Source organism: Natator depressus, chromosome 1 (assembly GCF_965152275.1).
Source record: "Natator depressus isolate rNatDep1 chromosome 1, rNatDep2.hap1, whole genome shotgun sequence".
NCBI classification, from domain to species: domain Eukaryota; kingdom Metazoa; phylum Chordata; order Testudines; family Cheloniidae; genus Natator; species Natator depressus.
The window spans coordinates 39,911,563-39,928,684 of NC_134234.1; the positions used below are offsets into that span (position 1 = coordinate 39,911,563).

Below are 17,122 nucleotides of genomic sequence, written 5' to 3' on the forward strand. Positions count from 1 at the left end.
TCTCCCAGTCAGCCTATCGCTCCTCAGTTGGACCTCAGTCTAGTCCTGACGGCATTGATGAACTCACCCATTGAACCTCTGGCCTCCTGCTTACTTTCTCTCGCTTTCCTAGTTGCTCTTACCTCTGCAAGAAGGGTTGGTGAACTACAGGCCAAGATGGCAAATCCCCCTTTGTCACATTCCATAAGGACAAAGTCTCCCTGTGCTTGCACCCCAAATTTCAACCAAAAGTTGTTTCCTGCTTCCTCCTCAACCAACCCATACGTCTGCCTACCTTCTTTTCCAAACCACTCGCCTCAAAGGAGGAATGGCAGCTTCATTCTCTTGATGCACGTAGGGGCCCTGGCCTTTTACCTACAAAGGACGAGGTCATTCCAGAAATCTCATAGACTATTTGTTGCCATAACAGAGAGAATTCAGGGGCAGACAATCTCCAGTCAGAGAATCTCAAAGTGGGTCTCAGGGTGCATTACACTTTATCAGTTGTTAGGGCAGTCCTAACCAAGGATACAGGCCCATTCCACGAGAGTGCAGTCATCAACTGTGGCCATGCTCCATGAAGTGGCCCCTATGGACATATGTAAGGTGGCCACGTAGAGTTTAGTACATACCTTTTCTTATTATGCTCTAGTCATTCTGTGCCAGAGGCTTTGTTTGGTGTGGCGGTCCTCTGTTCCACTGTTCTGTCTTCCTCATCGCAACCTCCTCCTATCTAGGTACTGCTTGTTAATCACTCTCAGTGGAATACAGTAGGGACCATCACTCGAAGAAGAAGGGGAGGTTACTTACCTGTAACTGGAGGTTCTTTGAGATGTGTGGTCCCTAGCTGTATTCCAATCCCGCCCTCCTTCCCCTCTGCTGCGGATCTGGTCAATTTTTTGGTGGAGGACCCACGGATTCTACTATTTTGAAAAGCTCTGGCTCTGGGCCCATGATGCATGCACGTAATCCTCAGTGGAATACAGATAGGAACCATGCATCTCAAAGAACCTCCAGTTACAGATAAGTAACCTCATTTCCCCCTTTAGTCATCTCTTTTCTAAACTGAACAGTTCCAGTTTTTTTAATCTCTCCTTGTATGAAAGCTGTTCCATTCCCCTAATCATTTCTTTGTTCTACCTTTTCCAGTTCTAATATATCTTTTGAGATGGGGTGATCAGAACTACACTTGGTATTCAAAATGCAGGCATACAATGGCTTTATATAGTGGCATGGTGATGATCTCCGTTTTATTATCTATCCCTTTCTTAATGGTTTTTAACATTCTGTTAACTTTTTTGACTGCCGTTGCACATTGAGCAGATGTTTTCAGAGAGGTATCCACAAATACCAAGTTCTCTTTCTTGAGTGGTAATAGCTAATTTAGACCCCATCATTTTGTATGTCATCCCTTTACATTTTACTGTCTTCCTTCTTTGGGTGGTTGGTTCATAGAATATCAGGGTTCGAAGGGACCTCAGGAGGTCATCTAGTCCAACCACCTGCTCAAAGCAGGACCAATCCCCAACTAAATCATCCCAGCCAGGGCTTTGTCAAGCCTCACCTTAAAAACTTCGAAGGAAGGAGATTCCACCACCTCCCTAGGTAACGCATTCCAGTACTTCACCACCCTCCTAGTGAAAAAGTTTTTCCTAATATCTAACCTAAACCTCCCCCACCGCAACTTGAGACCATTGCTCCTTGTTCTGTCATCTGCTACCACTGAGAACAGTCTAGATCCATCGTCTTTGGAAACCCCCTTTTAGGTAGTTGAAAGCAGCTATCAAATCCCCCCTCATTCTTCTCTTCCGCAGACTAAACAATCCCAGTTCCCTCAGCCTCTCCTCATAAGACATGTATTCCAGTCCCCTAATCATTTTTGTTGCCCTCCGCTGGACGCTTTCCAATTTTTCCACATCCTTCTTGTAGTGTGGGGCCCAAAACTGGACACAGTACTCCAAATGAGGCCTCACCGATGTTGAATAGAGGGGAATGATCACGTCCCTCGATCTGCTGGCAATGCCCCTACTTATATAGTCCAAAATGCCATTGGCCTTCTTGGCAACAAGGGCACACTGTTGACTCATATCCAGCTTCTCATCCACCGTAACCACTTAGTCCTTTTCTGCAAAACTGCTGCCTAGCCATTCAGTCCCTAGTCTGTAGCGCTGCGTGGGATTTTTCCATCCTAAGTGCAGGACTCTGCACTTGTCCTTGTTGAACTTCATCAGATTTCTTTTGGCCCAATCCTCTAATTTGTCTAGGTCCATCTGTATCCTGTCCCTACCCTCCAGCGTATTTATCTCTCCTCCCAGTTTAGTGTCATCTGCAAACTTGCTGAGGGTGCAATCCACGCCATCCTCCAGATCATTAATGAAGAGATTGAACAATCCCCCATGGGGCACTCTGCTTGATACCGGCTGGCAACTAGACATGGAGCCATTGATCACTACCCATTGAGCCCGACAATCTAGCCAGCTTTCTATCCACCTTCTAGTCCATTCATCCAGCCCAGACTTCTTTAACTTGCTGGCAAGAATACTGTGGGAGACCGTATCAAAAGCTTTGCTAAAGTCAAGGAATAACACGTCCGCTGTTTTCCCCTCATCCGCAGAGCCAGTTATCTTATCATAGAAGACAATTAGATTAGTCAGGCATGACTTGCCCTTGGTGAATCCATGCTGACTGTTCCTCATCACTTTCCTCTCCTCTAAGTGCTTCAGAATTGATTCCTTGAGGACCTGCTCCATGATATTTCCAGGGACTGAGGTGAGGCTGATTCTCCTGTAGTTCCCCGGATCCTCCTCCTTCCCTTTTTTAAAGATGGGCACTACATTAACCTTTTTTCAGTTGTCCGGGACCTCCCCGGATCGCCATGAGTTTTCAAAGATAATGGCCAATGGCTCTGCAATCACATCCGCCAACTCCTTTAGCACTCTTGGATGCATCGCATCCAGCCCCATGTACTTGTGCTCGTCCAGTTTTTCTAAATAGTCCCAAACCACTTCTTTCAGCTTCGGCAGACTGAGGGTATATGAGTGAGTTCCTCATCCTTTGAAAGAAACTTTTCCAAATAGAGCACTATAGCCTGGCTCCTGGAAGGAGCGGGTCTTAGACAAAAGGAGGTAGGTACCATTTGGCCTTGAGAGTGGACTGGGGAAAGCATTCTTAAGGCTGCCTCGGGGACTCTGGACACACCCTGGCTCACATTGTGGAAGATGAAAATGAAACATCCTCTATATTGTCGGATGCATGACCCAGAAGACGCACCTTGTACTCAGACCTGCTCAACCTCTCCATAGCACCCCCATTCATGCTTCCAGTAGTCTCAGAACTTCTGGCTCAGAATGGAGGTGAGATGCTGCAACCAAACCTCCACTCTATCTAACCATGTGGATGCTTTCTGGTTGACTCAAGCAGAGAGGTCCTGCTCGCTGGAGGTGCAGGAGGTATGATAAACAGCATGTAGGAGTTAACAAGACAACTTATATTTTGAAATGGATGAGATTTTCCGGCTGGGCCTACGGGTGCCATATTCCTCCTGTTCAGGGAAGCATCCAAGATGATACACTGGAGTACCTATGTCAATTAAAGCAAGTGAGTGTTTCCTAAGGCCCCTGGCAGTGCACCTAGTGGCCATATCAGCTGGCCATCCATCTGTTGATTGACCATTCCGTTGTATTCTTACAGCCAATGGCAAAGAGATTCCTGAAAGGCGTCTCTAGACTCTTTCCACCACTTAAGGACCCGGACCCAGACCCAGCATGGGACCTTAATCTGGTCCTCTCTGGGCTAATGGAAGCCCTTTAGGGCAACAAGCCTGTTGACAATGGCTCAATCTCACCATAAAAGTTAGCAATCACATCAGCCAGGAGGGATGGAGAGACTCAGGCATTAATGGTGGGACTCTCCAGATACCATTATATACAAGGATGAGGGGACAATGAAGCCCCGTCCAAGATTCCTGCCAAAAGTAGCATTGGAATTCCACATCAGTGAGACCATCAACCTACCTGTGTTCTTCCTGAAGGGAGAGTGAAACAGAGTTTGCACACCCTGGATGTGCAAAGGGCGCTGCTATATTACTTGGACAGGGTCAAGCCCTTCCAGAAATCACCTAGGCTCCTCTTTTGCTTATAGGGAAAGGATTATGGGTCAAGCAGTACCCACCCAGAGACTCTCTGTCTGGAGCATCACACCATGCTTTTGACTTGCAGGGATGCTACTTCCATACAAAGTGTTAGTGCATTCCTCCATATACTGTCTCTATCAGTGGCTTCTTTGGTGTGCCTTTCCATCAGGGACATCTGCCACACATTTATGAAGCATTACACACTGGTGTAGGTGACCAGGGATGAGGCTAGGTTTGACAGGACTATAAGGACTACTGTTTGGAAGTCACCTGCTGTGGAATATAACGGACTATCACTCATAATAAAAAAGGTTACTTACCTGTACAGTAACTGATTTTCTTTGAGATGTGTAGTCTGTATATATATTCCACAACCCACCCGCTGTCACTACTACTTGGGAATTCCCCAAGCCCTGAGCTCTGAAGGTAGTGAAGGAACCGAGGGTGATGAGGAGGTTCCAGCCTTTATACCCTCACTGGAATGCTTTAGAGTGTAAGGGTTCATGCACTGCCACACAGATGCTTCAGACTAGAAAGTTTTCTGGCACATGCACGGCCCCTGCAATCACAAGCTGTGGAATATGATATAGACTGCACATCTTGAAGAATATTAGTGACTGAACAGCTGAGTAATCCTTTCCTTGGATGTGTGGCATAAGGCTGTTCAGCCCCACTCTGAACTCAGTCAGTGCTTGGTAGTTAAAGGAAGGCTGACTTCCCCTTTAATATTAAAAGTCAATAAAATTACAGCCTGTAGCTTTAATTCCAGTTTGTCTTCGTTTTGCTGTGTGTCCTGATCAAAAATTGGTGGCTTCTTTCCACCTCTCAGGGGTTAATCAGAGATGCAGTGTTGGGGCCTTACCTTATAATGAGTAATTTGTATTACCATCGCTACTAGAAGCCCTAGTTACAGACCAGATCCCATTGTGTTAGGTGCTTGACAAACACAGAACAAAAAGACTGTGCCTGCTCCAAAAGGCAATCGAAGACTTAGTAATGTTAACTTTACATTTTGTTATAAACAAAAATAAGTGAACAGAGTACATTTTGTAATGTCACCCTAATTTGTTTTTTTCCTACGGTTTATTCTCTAAGGGTATGTCTACACAGCAGCTAGATACTCCACAGCTCAAGCCCTGTGAATCTGAGTTGGCTGGCACAGGCCAGCTGCAGGTGTCTAGTTGCTGTGTAGAAATACCATTATTTGTTAATTCACACAGTGGGATCACAGGTCTGATCCAAAGTTTGCATAGGTGAAAGAAAAACTGCAAAGTGATGTGTTAGGCGCCTCTCTTAATAAAACATAAGAATGGCCATACTGGGTCAGACCAATGGTCCACTTACCCCAGTATCCTCTCTTCCAACGGGCCGGTGCCAGTTGCTTCAGAGGTAATGAATGAAATGGCAGTTTATCAAGTGATCCATACCCCATCGTCCAATCCCAGCTTCTGGCAATCTGAGATTTTAGGGATGTCCAGAGCATAGGGTTGCATCCCTGACCGTCTTGGCTAACAGCCATTGATGGCATTTTCCTCCATGAACATATCTAATTCTTCTCTGAACCCTGTTACACTTTTGGCCTTCACAACATCCTCTAGCAATGAGTTCCACAGATTGACTGGGTTGTGTGAAGAAGTACTTCCTTGTGTTTGTTTTAAACCTGTTGCCTGTTAATTTCAGCAGGTGAACTCTGGTTCTTGTGTTATTGAAAGAGTAATTGTTGAACAGTACTTGTTCCAGTAGAGATTCTTGGGGAACCTTTCTGTTTACCTCTCTCTTCTATGAAAACTGACCTTTTATTCCTGCCCTTGGTTTCCTGTCTTTTAACTAGTTACTGATCCATGAATTTCCCTTTTATCCCATGACTGCCTACTGTATGTAAGAGCCTTTGGTGAAGGACATTGTCAAATTCTTTCTGAAAGTCCAAGTACACAATATCCACTGGATCAGCCATGTCCACACGTTTGTTGATACCCTCAAAGAGTTCTAACGGATTGGCGAGGCATGATTTCCCTTTACAAAAGCAGTGTTGACTCTTTCCCAACGTAGTGTGTTCATCTGTGGGTCTGATAAATCTGGTTTTACTATCATTTTAACCAGTTTGCCTTGTTCTAAAGTTAGACTTACTGGCTTGTAATTGCCGGGATCACCTCTGGAGCAGTTTTAAAAAATTGGCGTTACATTAGCTATCCGCCAGTCATCTGATACAGAGATAGATTTATGTGATAGGTTACATATCACAGCTGGTAGGCTTTCACCATGTAACAGACCACTTGAAAATTTTTCTTGATCATTAAATTGCTTTTGAAATTGGTATTTCATATAAAATACCAAAACAGAATGAATTGCCTCTTCTGAAATCCCACATTTGGTCCTGCAACAAATGTTAGCAGAACATTATAATCTGTGTACTCTAATAGACTCCTTGTATTAGTGCAGATTTATGTAATTCATAACCTTGGACCATGTAATCTCTCAGAAGTTTTATGAAACTTAAGTTTCTAATATATTTGTAGCGGCTGAAGAGCTTGATACAGAAAATGAATTTTTGCTGCCTCTTGTCTTTGGGGAAGAATATGAGGAACAGCCAAGACCTCGATCTAAAAAGAAGGTAATAGATCATGTGATTCAAATACAAAAAAACTTTGTACACTGCAGGTTGACTAAATTTTAGATCACTGTGAAAACTGAAGTTATTGCTAATTAAAATATTAATATGTTTAATTGCTTTGGAATGAAATAGTGCACTTGTTCAAGTAGTAAAATTAATTCAGTGCAATGCAATTAATTCAGTGTAATACTTACTCCAGACTTGTCATCGGGCAGAGTGAGTAAGAGAGTGGTTGCCAGTTAATTTCTGGGGTTTAATCTCATCTTTGCCACTGATTTGCATAGCTTTGTTTACTGCTGTCTCAGTTCCCCTACTTGTAAAGTGGAAATACTAAATCAGTGGTGGCCAAACTTACTGACCCTCCAAGAAATTCCATTGAGCATAGTGCTTTACTTTGCTCAGCCAATTATATAAATGTATTAGCTTACTAGAGCAGCCGCTATAAGTAACAATTATAAGTATTTTTCAATCGCTCAGAATTTTCCCAGACTTTGTTTCCATTCTGAAATTTTCCAGGTCTGAGGGCTGACTAAGTTTGATTTTTGGTTGTTGAAAATCTGAGCAAAAACAATTTTGACAATTTTGAGTGAGAGTCGGGGGGAAATATTTTCCCTCCATATTTTTTGAAAGTAAGATATGTTTTTAAAAAAATGCTGCTGCATATAACAGTTCTAAAGACAATGGTTGGGTACAGAAAAGCTGAAATTTGGATCGAAAAAACCCTCACTGAGAAGTGCCTTTGAGTGTTCTGGTGAACATTGGTTTTGATTAGCAGTTAAGATTTGTCAAAAATTGTTCTTAGCAGATGCACAGTATGGTTTGCAGATTTTTTTTTTTTTTTTTTTTGGCTAAACTCATAAAGTGCAAAACTAAGACTGCTCTGTCTATGTGTGCATGGGAGAAGAATTTAGTAAAAGTCCCTGTGTATCTTGTAAATCATATAGGGCCACTGAGATTGTTTGCTTGCTCTCTTTTTAAGAAGGTGCATTGTTTGGGTTGCTCTTTTCCTAGCCTCCTTCTTAGAGTAGTATCCCTGTGGGTGCTCCACTCCAGGTATGCTTGTGTCCCTGCACTGCCAATCGGAGAACTTTGGTAGCAGTGTCCATTTGGCCCGCACATGCACTGTCCCCCCTCCCCATGCTCTGCCGTGAGGCTAAGCAGCACTCACGGGCGAACTCCTCACAGTTCCTTTTCAACACCGCCGGCTAGAGATGAAGCTATTAACAGTCCATTTTTCAGATTCTCTCTCTTAGCACTTCAGTAGTTAGTTAATACTTTTCTCTTAGTTCTAGAGCTTTCTTTAGTTTCTCTTTCTTAACATCTAAGGACTATGGGGCAAAGAAAACAACCATGAACCCCCTCACTTAAGGCTTCAAAAAAGAGAGCTGTGAGCCCTGAGCTAGCTGAAAAAGATCACTGGCACATTTGGTATCATCAGTACAGAGATAGTCCAGATGGTACCCATAGCGCTCGAGGGTCTGAAGTGGCAGGTACCACTGATGTGCCTAAAGACCTGATGGGCATAGGCGCCGAAGCAACGGTACCAATGGATAAGGGCAAGGACAGAGACTGTGCCACCACTAAGAAGACACTGCCAGTATGAGCAGTACCATCAGCACCATCAACAGCGAGCCATCCAGCCTTGGAGCACTCTGTATGGCCAAGATCCCCAATACTCTGTGCCGCCGGCCCCCTGACAACTGCCGTTGGCACTGGTTAGGTCTGCACCACAGGAATTTAGACACTCTAGAGAACTCATGGTATCTGACATACCAGAGTCTCCCTTGTTTGGTACCAGGGCTCTGATACCAAGTTTACTTTGGGCACCGGAATCTTCACTAGCACTGTGTCATGCACCTCCAGTCTCCTGTGATGAATTAGATAGTGAGTAGGAGGAGGTTGTCTCTCACCCTTATAGTGCTCACTATCAACCTGGGCCCCCTCAGTCATACCCTCCACCTGCTCCTCAACCATGGTGCCCATGGCTAGCCATACCACAACCACCAAGTCCTTTTTCTCCGCACCAGTGGCTCTGCCGGGATCCTTGGCTAGTGTACAGACTACATGCCTTCCAAGCATACAGCATGACCCACTGTGAGCCTTTTAGGCGCTCTCCCTGAGCCATGGCATCCAGAGCCTCCGAGATCATGGAGGAACAGTTAGGGGGGTGGATTTGAGGAGGAAGTCACACCACAGACCAACATCTCTTCCTCCTCCCCAGACGAGGCAGTGATGCCCCTTCCACCATCTCTAGCCGACGAGTTAAGGTATTTCAAGATCTAGCTAAAAGGGTGGCAGACACACTGCAGATACCTCTTGAGGTAAAAGACGTCTATTATAAGCTCTTCTTCCAGAATAACCCTCCCCATCAGCGAGGCCCTTCTGGACTCAGCCAAGCTTATGTGGAAAATTCCAGCATTGATCATGTGCACCTGCAAATGGGCTGTTAAAAAAAAAATATTACATCCCAGCTAGGAATACGGAATTTCTTTTTTCCCATTCCCCCTTCTTCCCCAATTCTATTGTTGTGGACGCAGTAGACTCCTGGGGTCTCCAACACCAAGTGAGGTTGACCTTCTATGATAGGGATTGGAAGCGCTTCGACCTATTTGGGAGAAAGGCCTATTCCTCCACCACACTGCAATTCAGAATTGCAACCTATCAAGCTCTGACAGCAAAAATATGCCTATGTCAATTATACCAAGCTTAACACTTTTATTGATCAGCTCCCAGAGTTGCACCATGAACAGTTTTTGGGCCATTGTTAGTGAGGGACAACTGGTGGCCAAGACAGTGTTCCAATCAGCACTTGATGCAACCAACACAGCAGCCTGGTTCATCTCTACAGCAGGGGTTATGCAGCTAGCACCCTGGTTGCACCTATCTGACTTCCCTAAAGAAGTGCAGATTACTGTAGAGGACCTTCCCTTCAAAGGCACGAGATTGTTTGCCGAGAAGACTGACATGTTCCTCCATACACTTAGTCTCCAGGGCCACCCTCCGGTCATTTAGTCTGCAGCCTCAGGCATAAATCTCGCACTCTACATTTTCCAACTCAACGCTATCATGAGCCTCAAATGAAAAATCCAGATTTTCCAAATGTAAACCATCAGGTCCCAGTCTTCCTTGTCACAAACATCCACCTCAAAACATCAGTTTTGACATCTTGGTTGGGGCACTGACAGACCACTCCTCTCAACACCAACTGACCAACCTGTTGCACGCATCTGGGTACCACCTTGCTTCATTCCACAACAATTGGGAATGAATAACATCTGACCAGAGGATCCTGTAAATCCTCCACAATGGGTACTCTATCCATGTCACCTTCCCCCAGCACCCTTCCCTGTCCCTCTTCAGGGACCCTTCTTGCAAGAGTTTATTACGATGAGAAATAGATCTCCTACTCCATCTAGGAGCCATAGAACCTGTACCTCTAGGTCTACAAGGAAAAGGTTTCTACTCTTGTTATTTCCTGATACCCAAGAAGAAGGGAGGTGGAAGACCCATACTGGGCCTCAGAGCATTGAATAAATTTGTCAAAGCTCAAAAATTCAGGATGGTCACACTAGCAGCGATTATTCCATCTTTGGAACAGAGAGATTGGTTTTCAGCTCTCAACCTGCAGGATGCCTATTACCACATATCGATCCTACCTTCCCACAGACGATTTCTCAGATTTAGGCTATGTCTATACTAGAGAGCTTACAGTGGCACAGCTGTTCCGATGTAGCTGCACCACTATAAGATCTCCCGTGTACCTGCTCTATGCTCTCCCATCGACGTAATTAAACCATACCCCTGAGCGACATAAGTTGTAACAACAAAAGTGCTAATGTAGACAGAGCCTTACAGTGGGCCAGGAGAGCATAGAGCAGGTACACGGGAGATCAGTACAGAGTACTCCCCTTTAGCCCCTCATCGGCTTTGAGAGTATTCTCTAAGGTCTTCTCCGTAGTGGTGGCTCATCTACGCTTTCAACGGATTATGATCTACCCCTACCTGGACGATTGTCTCCTTAGAGCCTGCTCCTTCAACAAGGCCCACCAGGTTACCCAAACTGCTGTAGACTTGTTCACAGAACTTGGTCTCCAGAACAATGTCCAAAAATCAGCTTTCATCCCCTGTATAGCACTTAGAGTTCATAAGAGCGAATCTTGACTCGTTACAGGCGAGGGCGCTCCTACCACAGCACAGGTTCCACACACTGGTCACGCTCATAGAGACAGTGCAGATCAGCCCTCAAATATCAGTTAGACACTGCCTCCACCTTCTGGGATATAGGGTGGCAGGCGCATCCAAGATACCTCATGTCAAAATTCACATGAGGTGCCTCCAGATGTGGTTCAGCTCTGCTACACGCCAAAAAAGATAGACTAGACAAACCTTTATCACTGCCCACCAAAGTCAAACACTCTCTGGACTGGTGAAAGGACCCAGCAAATGTCTGCACAGGGATCCCTTTCTCACAAACTCCCCTCGTTACTCCTTACCACCGACGCATCCCTCATAGGATGGGGCACACATCTCAACAATCTTACGAGACAAGGCAAGTGGTCATCCATGGAGATGTCTCTTCACATCAACCTCCTTGAACTTAGAGTGGTCAGGAATGCTGGCAGCCAGTTCCTTCCACTAATCAAGGATACACACACACACACGAGTCTTGACAGACACCACCACTTGTATGTACCACATAAATCGACATGGAGGTGCCAGATCATCCTCCATTTGCAAGGAAGCACTAAAGCTATGGAACCGGTCCATTTCCCACAGCTTTATACTCATACTGTCAGAGGCCTACCTTCCAGGAGTACAAAACTCGATAGCGGACCCTCTCAGTCGCAAGTTCCCACATGACCACAAATGGGAGATAAACTCAGCAGTACTGCACATACTGTTCAGGAGGTGGGGGGGGACCGACTACAGACCTGTTCACCACTTACCTGAACAGTGTCCACACTAGTGCTCTAGGGCAGGAATAGGACACTCCTTGGGGGATGCTTTCCTCCTTCTGTGGAACAGGGAACTTCTCTACACCTTTTCCCCCATTCCCATTACTGTTGTAAGTCCTTTTAAAAAATAAAAAGAGAGAGCAAACATCATACTGATTGCTCCCATCTGGCCAAGACACGTTTGTACCCTTACCTGTCATAACTGGCGACGTGCCCTCTGATCTCTCTCCAACCCACTCCATGCTTCCTGTCACAGAACAAAGGACACATACTTCATCCCAATCTGCAGATACTCCGACTCGAGGCCTTGCTCCATCATGGTTCTAGCACATAGAAAGATCCTGCTCTGAGGAGGTTAGGAAGTGTTGTTACACAGTAGAAAATGGACTACCAGTCATACTTACCTGCAAAAGTGGACCAGGTTTCAGGTCTGGTGTGATTCCAGGTAAATTTCCCAGACATCTGCTAATCTTCCAGTGGTCTTAAATTATATACTGACTCCCAAGAAATCAGGACAATTCTCATTTCAAAGTTCACCTAGCGGTCATAGTCGCAAAATGATTCCTTGGGGTATAGTAAACCTTTTTCCCCAACCCAGACATCCTACCCCAACATGGGACCTAAACCTAGTACTAAAGAGCCTAAATAGACCGCCCTTTGATCCCCATGGCTACTTGTTTTCTCACATACCTGTAGATGAAGACGGCCTTTCTGGTGGCAGTCACCTTGGCAAGACTGCACCCCAGGTTCATTCCCAAGGTGACCTTGTCTTTTCACATAAACTGATTCACTACCTGACTGTTTACCCTAAACCTCACCGTGATAACAGGGAGCCTATTCTGCACATGCAGAACATTAGGAGATCCCTGACCTTTTACCTGGACAGGATAAAGGCCTTTAGGAAGTCTCTTAAGCTCTTCCTTTTCATTGCGAAGGTCTAAAGGTGCAGCAATATCGGTCCAGAGATTCTCCAAATGGGTTTCAAACTGTATCAAACACTACTATGAGGTTCTCAATGTAATACGTCCATCCGGAATCCCCACACACTCCCCACATTCATTTTCTCTTCTGTCGCCTTACTCAAGAACGTACGTGTCTTGGAAATCTGTAGAGCAGCAACCTGGGCATCTGCACGTACCTTCGCAGAACACTCTGCGATTACTGGGGACTCTGCTTCTGACGCTGTCTTCAGCTCCGCAGTATTGTCATCCATAACAGACTCGACTCCGTAGCCCCAGCCTCCCATTGGAGATACTCCTTGGGAGTCGCCGACAATGGAGCATTCCTAGGAACACTACTCAGAGAAGAAGAGGAAGTTACTCCCCTTGTGCAATAACTAATGATGGTTCTTCGAGGGTGTGTCCCTATGGTGCTCCACTACCCACCCTCCTCCCCTGTATTTCGGACTTCTAGTCAGGGACTCAGCAATAGAGAAGGAACAGCGGGGGGTTCGCTCATGCATGCTGGTTAGCCTCATAGCAGAGCATGAGGTGAGGGACAGCATATGTGCGGGCCGAATGGACAATATCAGAGTTCTCCGATCGGCAGCACAGGGACTCAAGTGCACCTACAATGGAGCACCCAGAGGGGGACGCGTCTCGAAGAACAATTGTTCCTGCACAAGGTGAGTGACTTCCTCTTTTCTGAGCAGCCTTATATATGGCACACACTTTAATGCTTTGCCAGGCAAATAGTCACTGTTGTTGATGCTGTTCTTTGAGCCTGCCCTATAGATGCACTGTCACATGTTTTAACTCCTGTCCTAGAGATTTTGGGATGGTACCTCAGAATTGTCCCATGCCTATACCTGTCAATATTGAAAAGCTATAAAATGGGACATTTGGGGGGAAATAGGGAAATGCATTATGAGCATTAAATCCACTTTTTGGAGGGAGGGATTTGGAAGAATATAGCAAAAACATTACTAAAGAAATAGCACCAGCTTCCTTTTATTGGGAAAGATGTCATATATACCAAATATCGCCAGTCTATAGAAGGAAAATCCTCAGACTTCTAACTATGTAAGATTTGGCATCCTTTTCTCTAAGGCCGTAAGTTTTTAGTGAAGATGCACTACTTTATCTGACAATCCTACTCTTAGTGTGCAAAATAACTGAAACAGTGTGTATAATATTAATAAATACTCCTAAAGAAATGTCTTTACATGTATGCTACTAGTAACATCCTGATCATTAAAGTGTTGGCTTTCGTTGTTTATGCTCTTCATATCCATTTTTGCACTTCACTCAGTTTAGGCACTGAAAATAGATTGGCCAGATTCTTTTGTTCATAGTCTGTTTCCAGTCAGTTTCCCCTTGTGGCACACGGGCACCAGCACAAATGTGCAGTGTTTGGATTACAAGAACTGTAGTCTAGCAAACTGTTTCATAGCATTTTTTTTAAATGATGAAGAAAATTCTATTAATATTAGCGTTTCTTAAGCCGCCTTTATATTTTGCTTACTAAATTTAAATGTGAGGCCTCCACAAGCTGGAATTGTTCTTTCGGTATTTAGTATATTTTCAGAAGGGGTCAGGTTCAGCCTCCCTGTTTTTGGGTGTGGTTTGCAAAATGAACGATGGACTCAACTTTTAGTTGCACCTCTGCCTTCCTGATTTGCAAACTTACAAAATGAGGACTTGAAAATTAATCCTATAATCTTAACTCTGTGAACTGTGGTGTGTGTGTTTCTTAGTGTTTCTAATGCAACAGCTTCTTTATCATAAAAAAAGCCCATCTAACTTCATCTATCTTAGATACCACTTTGTTAGGTGTCTTAGAAGTACTTGAGTCAGCACAAGTAGAACTGTTCTTGGAAGTGTCTTCAGTATAAGGACCCACCTACTGACTCTAGCTGAATGAAACAAATATTGCGACTTCAGTTTTATAATTCAAAATCTGGCTGGCAGTTTGTTATAGTTTGCTTAGTTTCTCTGTTTTCAGATAAGGGTAATATTACTGACTATAAGTTAGAACAGTTTAATAAGCAGTAATATTTACAGATTTATTTCAATGACAGGGAGTGAAGAGAAAAGCAGTGTCAGAATACCAGTCTCATGATGATAGCTCTGAGAATTCAGAGTGTAGTTTTCCTTTCAAATATGCATATGGTGTAAATGCGTGGAAACACTGGGTAAAAACTAGGAGTCTAGATGAAGATCTGCCAGTATTAGAGGAACTGAAATCAAGTAAGTATTGCCCACATATTTGTAATTCATTTTTATTTTTTATAAGAACTTTTATATTTTCATGAACTCTTCACCTTTTGTAAACTAATTCTTAATATAAAACATTAACTAGTGTTTTCAAGTTTTAATCAAATCCTGTGTACAACAGGATTATTTATTTCTGAAAATGGCTGCTTAACTCTTTTTCCAAGTTCCCACAAACATGGCTTTTTCCTAAAGATACCTTCTGCACTAGATTCTGAATCCTGGGTCTTGTGCTCCTGGCGTGAAACAGGATGGACCACCCTAGCTGTCAGCATTTATTGTGGCCCCTTGGTTTTCTAGCAGCCCACTCATTCTCCTTATCTTTTAGCCAGCCCCAGAGTTCACACCTTAAGAGGTCTTCAGCTGGGAACGGAGTTGGCAGTGTACAGCTTCTAACCTCTACCTGAATGTGGGGCTCTGCTCAAGCAGGCTTCGGAGCTATGGAATGCAGGTGCCCTTCCTGCAAAGCTCTTCTGGTATCCGCATTTACCTTGGTCCCTGGGGCCACTAATCTCCTCTTCTGCTAGTCTCTCATGTGCCTTAGCACAGCCATATACACACCAGAAATGCAGCCATTCTTTCTGAAACCTCCCTCCCGCACTCCCTGTATTTGAATTAATACCTTGGGCTATTGTCTTACTCCACCTTTTCCTCAGCCTGGCATGACAGTAAATTCTCCATGGTGGGTGATATTCTTCCCATCATGGCACAGTGCAGTGTTGTCAATTAACATAGCCTTGAATCTGGTGGCTTTGCTGCGGAATTTAGGTCAAATATACCAGGTACAACACTGGAACTCACTTATTAGTCTGCGCAGAGAATATCTAAAACAGTAGTTCTCAACCAGGGGTCCGGGGCCCCCTAGGGGGCCTCGAGCAGGTTTCAGGGGGGCCTCCAAGCAGGGCCAGCATTAGACTCACTTGGGCCCAGGGCGAAAAGCTGAAGCCCCACCGTATGGGGCTGAAGCCCAGGTCCCTGAGCCCTGCCACCCAGGGCTGAAGCCTGAGCAATGTAATTTGTGGGGGCCCCTGTGGCTTGGGGCACCAGGCAGTTGCCCTGCTTGCTACCCCCTAACGCCAGCCCTGGCTTTTATATGCAGCAAACCAGTTATTGTGGCACAGGTGGGCCATGGTGTTTTTTATAGCATGTTGGGGGTCCTCAGAAAAAGGTTGAGAACCTCTGATCTAAACCATTTCCCTCCCATAGCAAGTAATGTTAATGTCGTTGTGTAATGTTATATTTGTTTTATCTTTATTTTACAGCAAAGTCTGTGAAATTAAAGGAAGATCTGCTATTGCATACTGTAGCTGAGCTAAACTATGGCTTGGCACGTTTTGTCAATGAAATTCGAAGACCAAATGGAGAGAACTATACACCTGACAGCATCTATTATCTGTGTCTTGGGATTCAGGAGGTTAGTAATCTAGAAGATCCAGTAGACTATGGAGCTGATGATTTGACTCTGTGTTATGCTTTAATGAAAGAATGGGGATAAGAAAATGTGGATTTATTGGTTGGTAAGTGGCTAGGAGGCATTATGAACATAGAAGCTGTGTTAATTTGGAATGCAGAGAGATGATATAAATTACATAATGGAAAGGTGTGTGTTTTGATGATGAACTACAAACACATCTGGAAATTTGAAAGAAAGGTGGTGCAACATGATGCTTTTAAACCTTGTGCTAAATGAAGGTAAGGAATGAGTTGCCTTACATTCACTTGTGTCTGACAAAAACAATTTTTCAAGTGTTAAAATTTGTGTGGATTGCCTAAGATGATTTAATGATAAAGCAGAATGAAATAGTTAACTGTATCTACACAGAAAATGAGAATTTTCACAAACTGTGGTAGTATCATTGATCACGATAATGATGACTAATTTTTCATTAGTGGATGGAGGGGACAGCTGTATGGTGGAATGCTTATTGGACAGAGCTGCCTTTGCTAATAGTGAGCACTATTGTTAGCCTGTCTTATTTTGTGGAATGTAAAAAGGTTTAATAGTTAAACAGAGTGATTTAAAATTCTGTCATACTTCAGATCAGAAAAGAGCCACTATAATTCCATTGCAGATAAACACAGTAAAAGACCATTAGATTCTTAGATAAAGAAGGTGTTCCGTAAGTTCTATCTTTGACGTAGAGGGGCATCTCACTTTTATTTTCTCTTTGTGGTGCAGAAAGCAGTCTGTAGATTAAATATTCTAAATTCCGAGCTGAAAACGGTAAGGCTG

General features: G+C 44.2%; 1 protein-coding gene across 1 annotated transcript in view; it reads left to right on the top strand.

Moving 5' to 3' along the window:
* ZMYM2 (zinc finger MYM-type containing 2) overlaps window positions 1-17,122 on the top strand; it is a 151,350-nt gene that overhangs the window by 122,787 nt on the left and 11,441 nt on the right. The window contains exons 18-20 of the mRNA XM_074957983.1: window positions 6,628-6,722; window positions 14,697-14,865; window positions 16,152-16,303. Coding sequence (XP_074814084.1) covers window positions 6,628-6,722; window positions 14,697-14,865; window positions 16,152-16,303 — 416 coding nt within the window. The remainder of the gene's footprint in view (window positions 1-6,627; window positions 6,723-14,696; window positions 14,866-16,151; window positions 16,304-17,122) is intronic.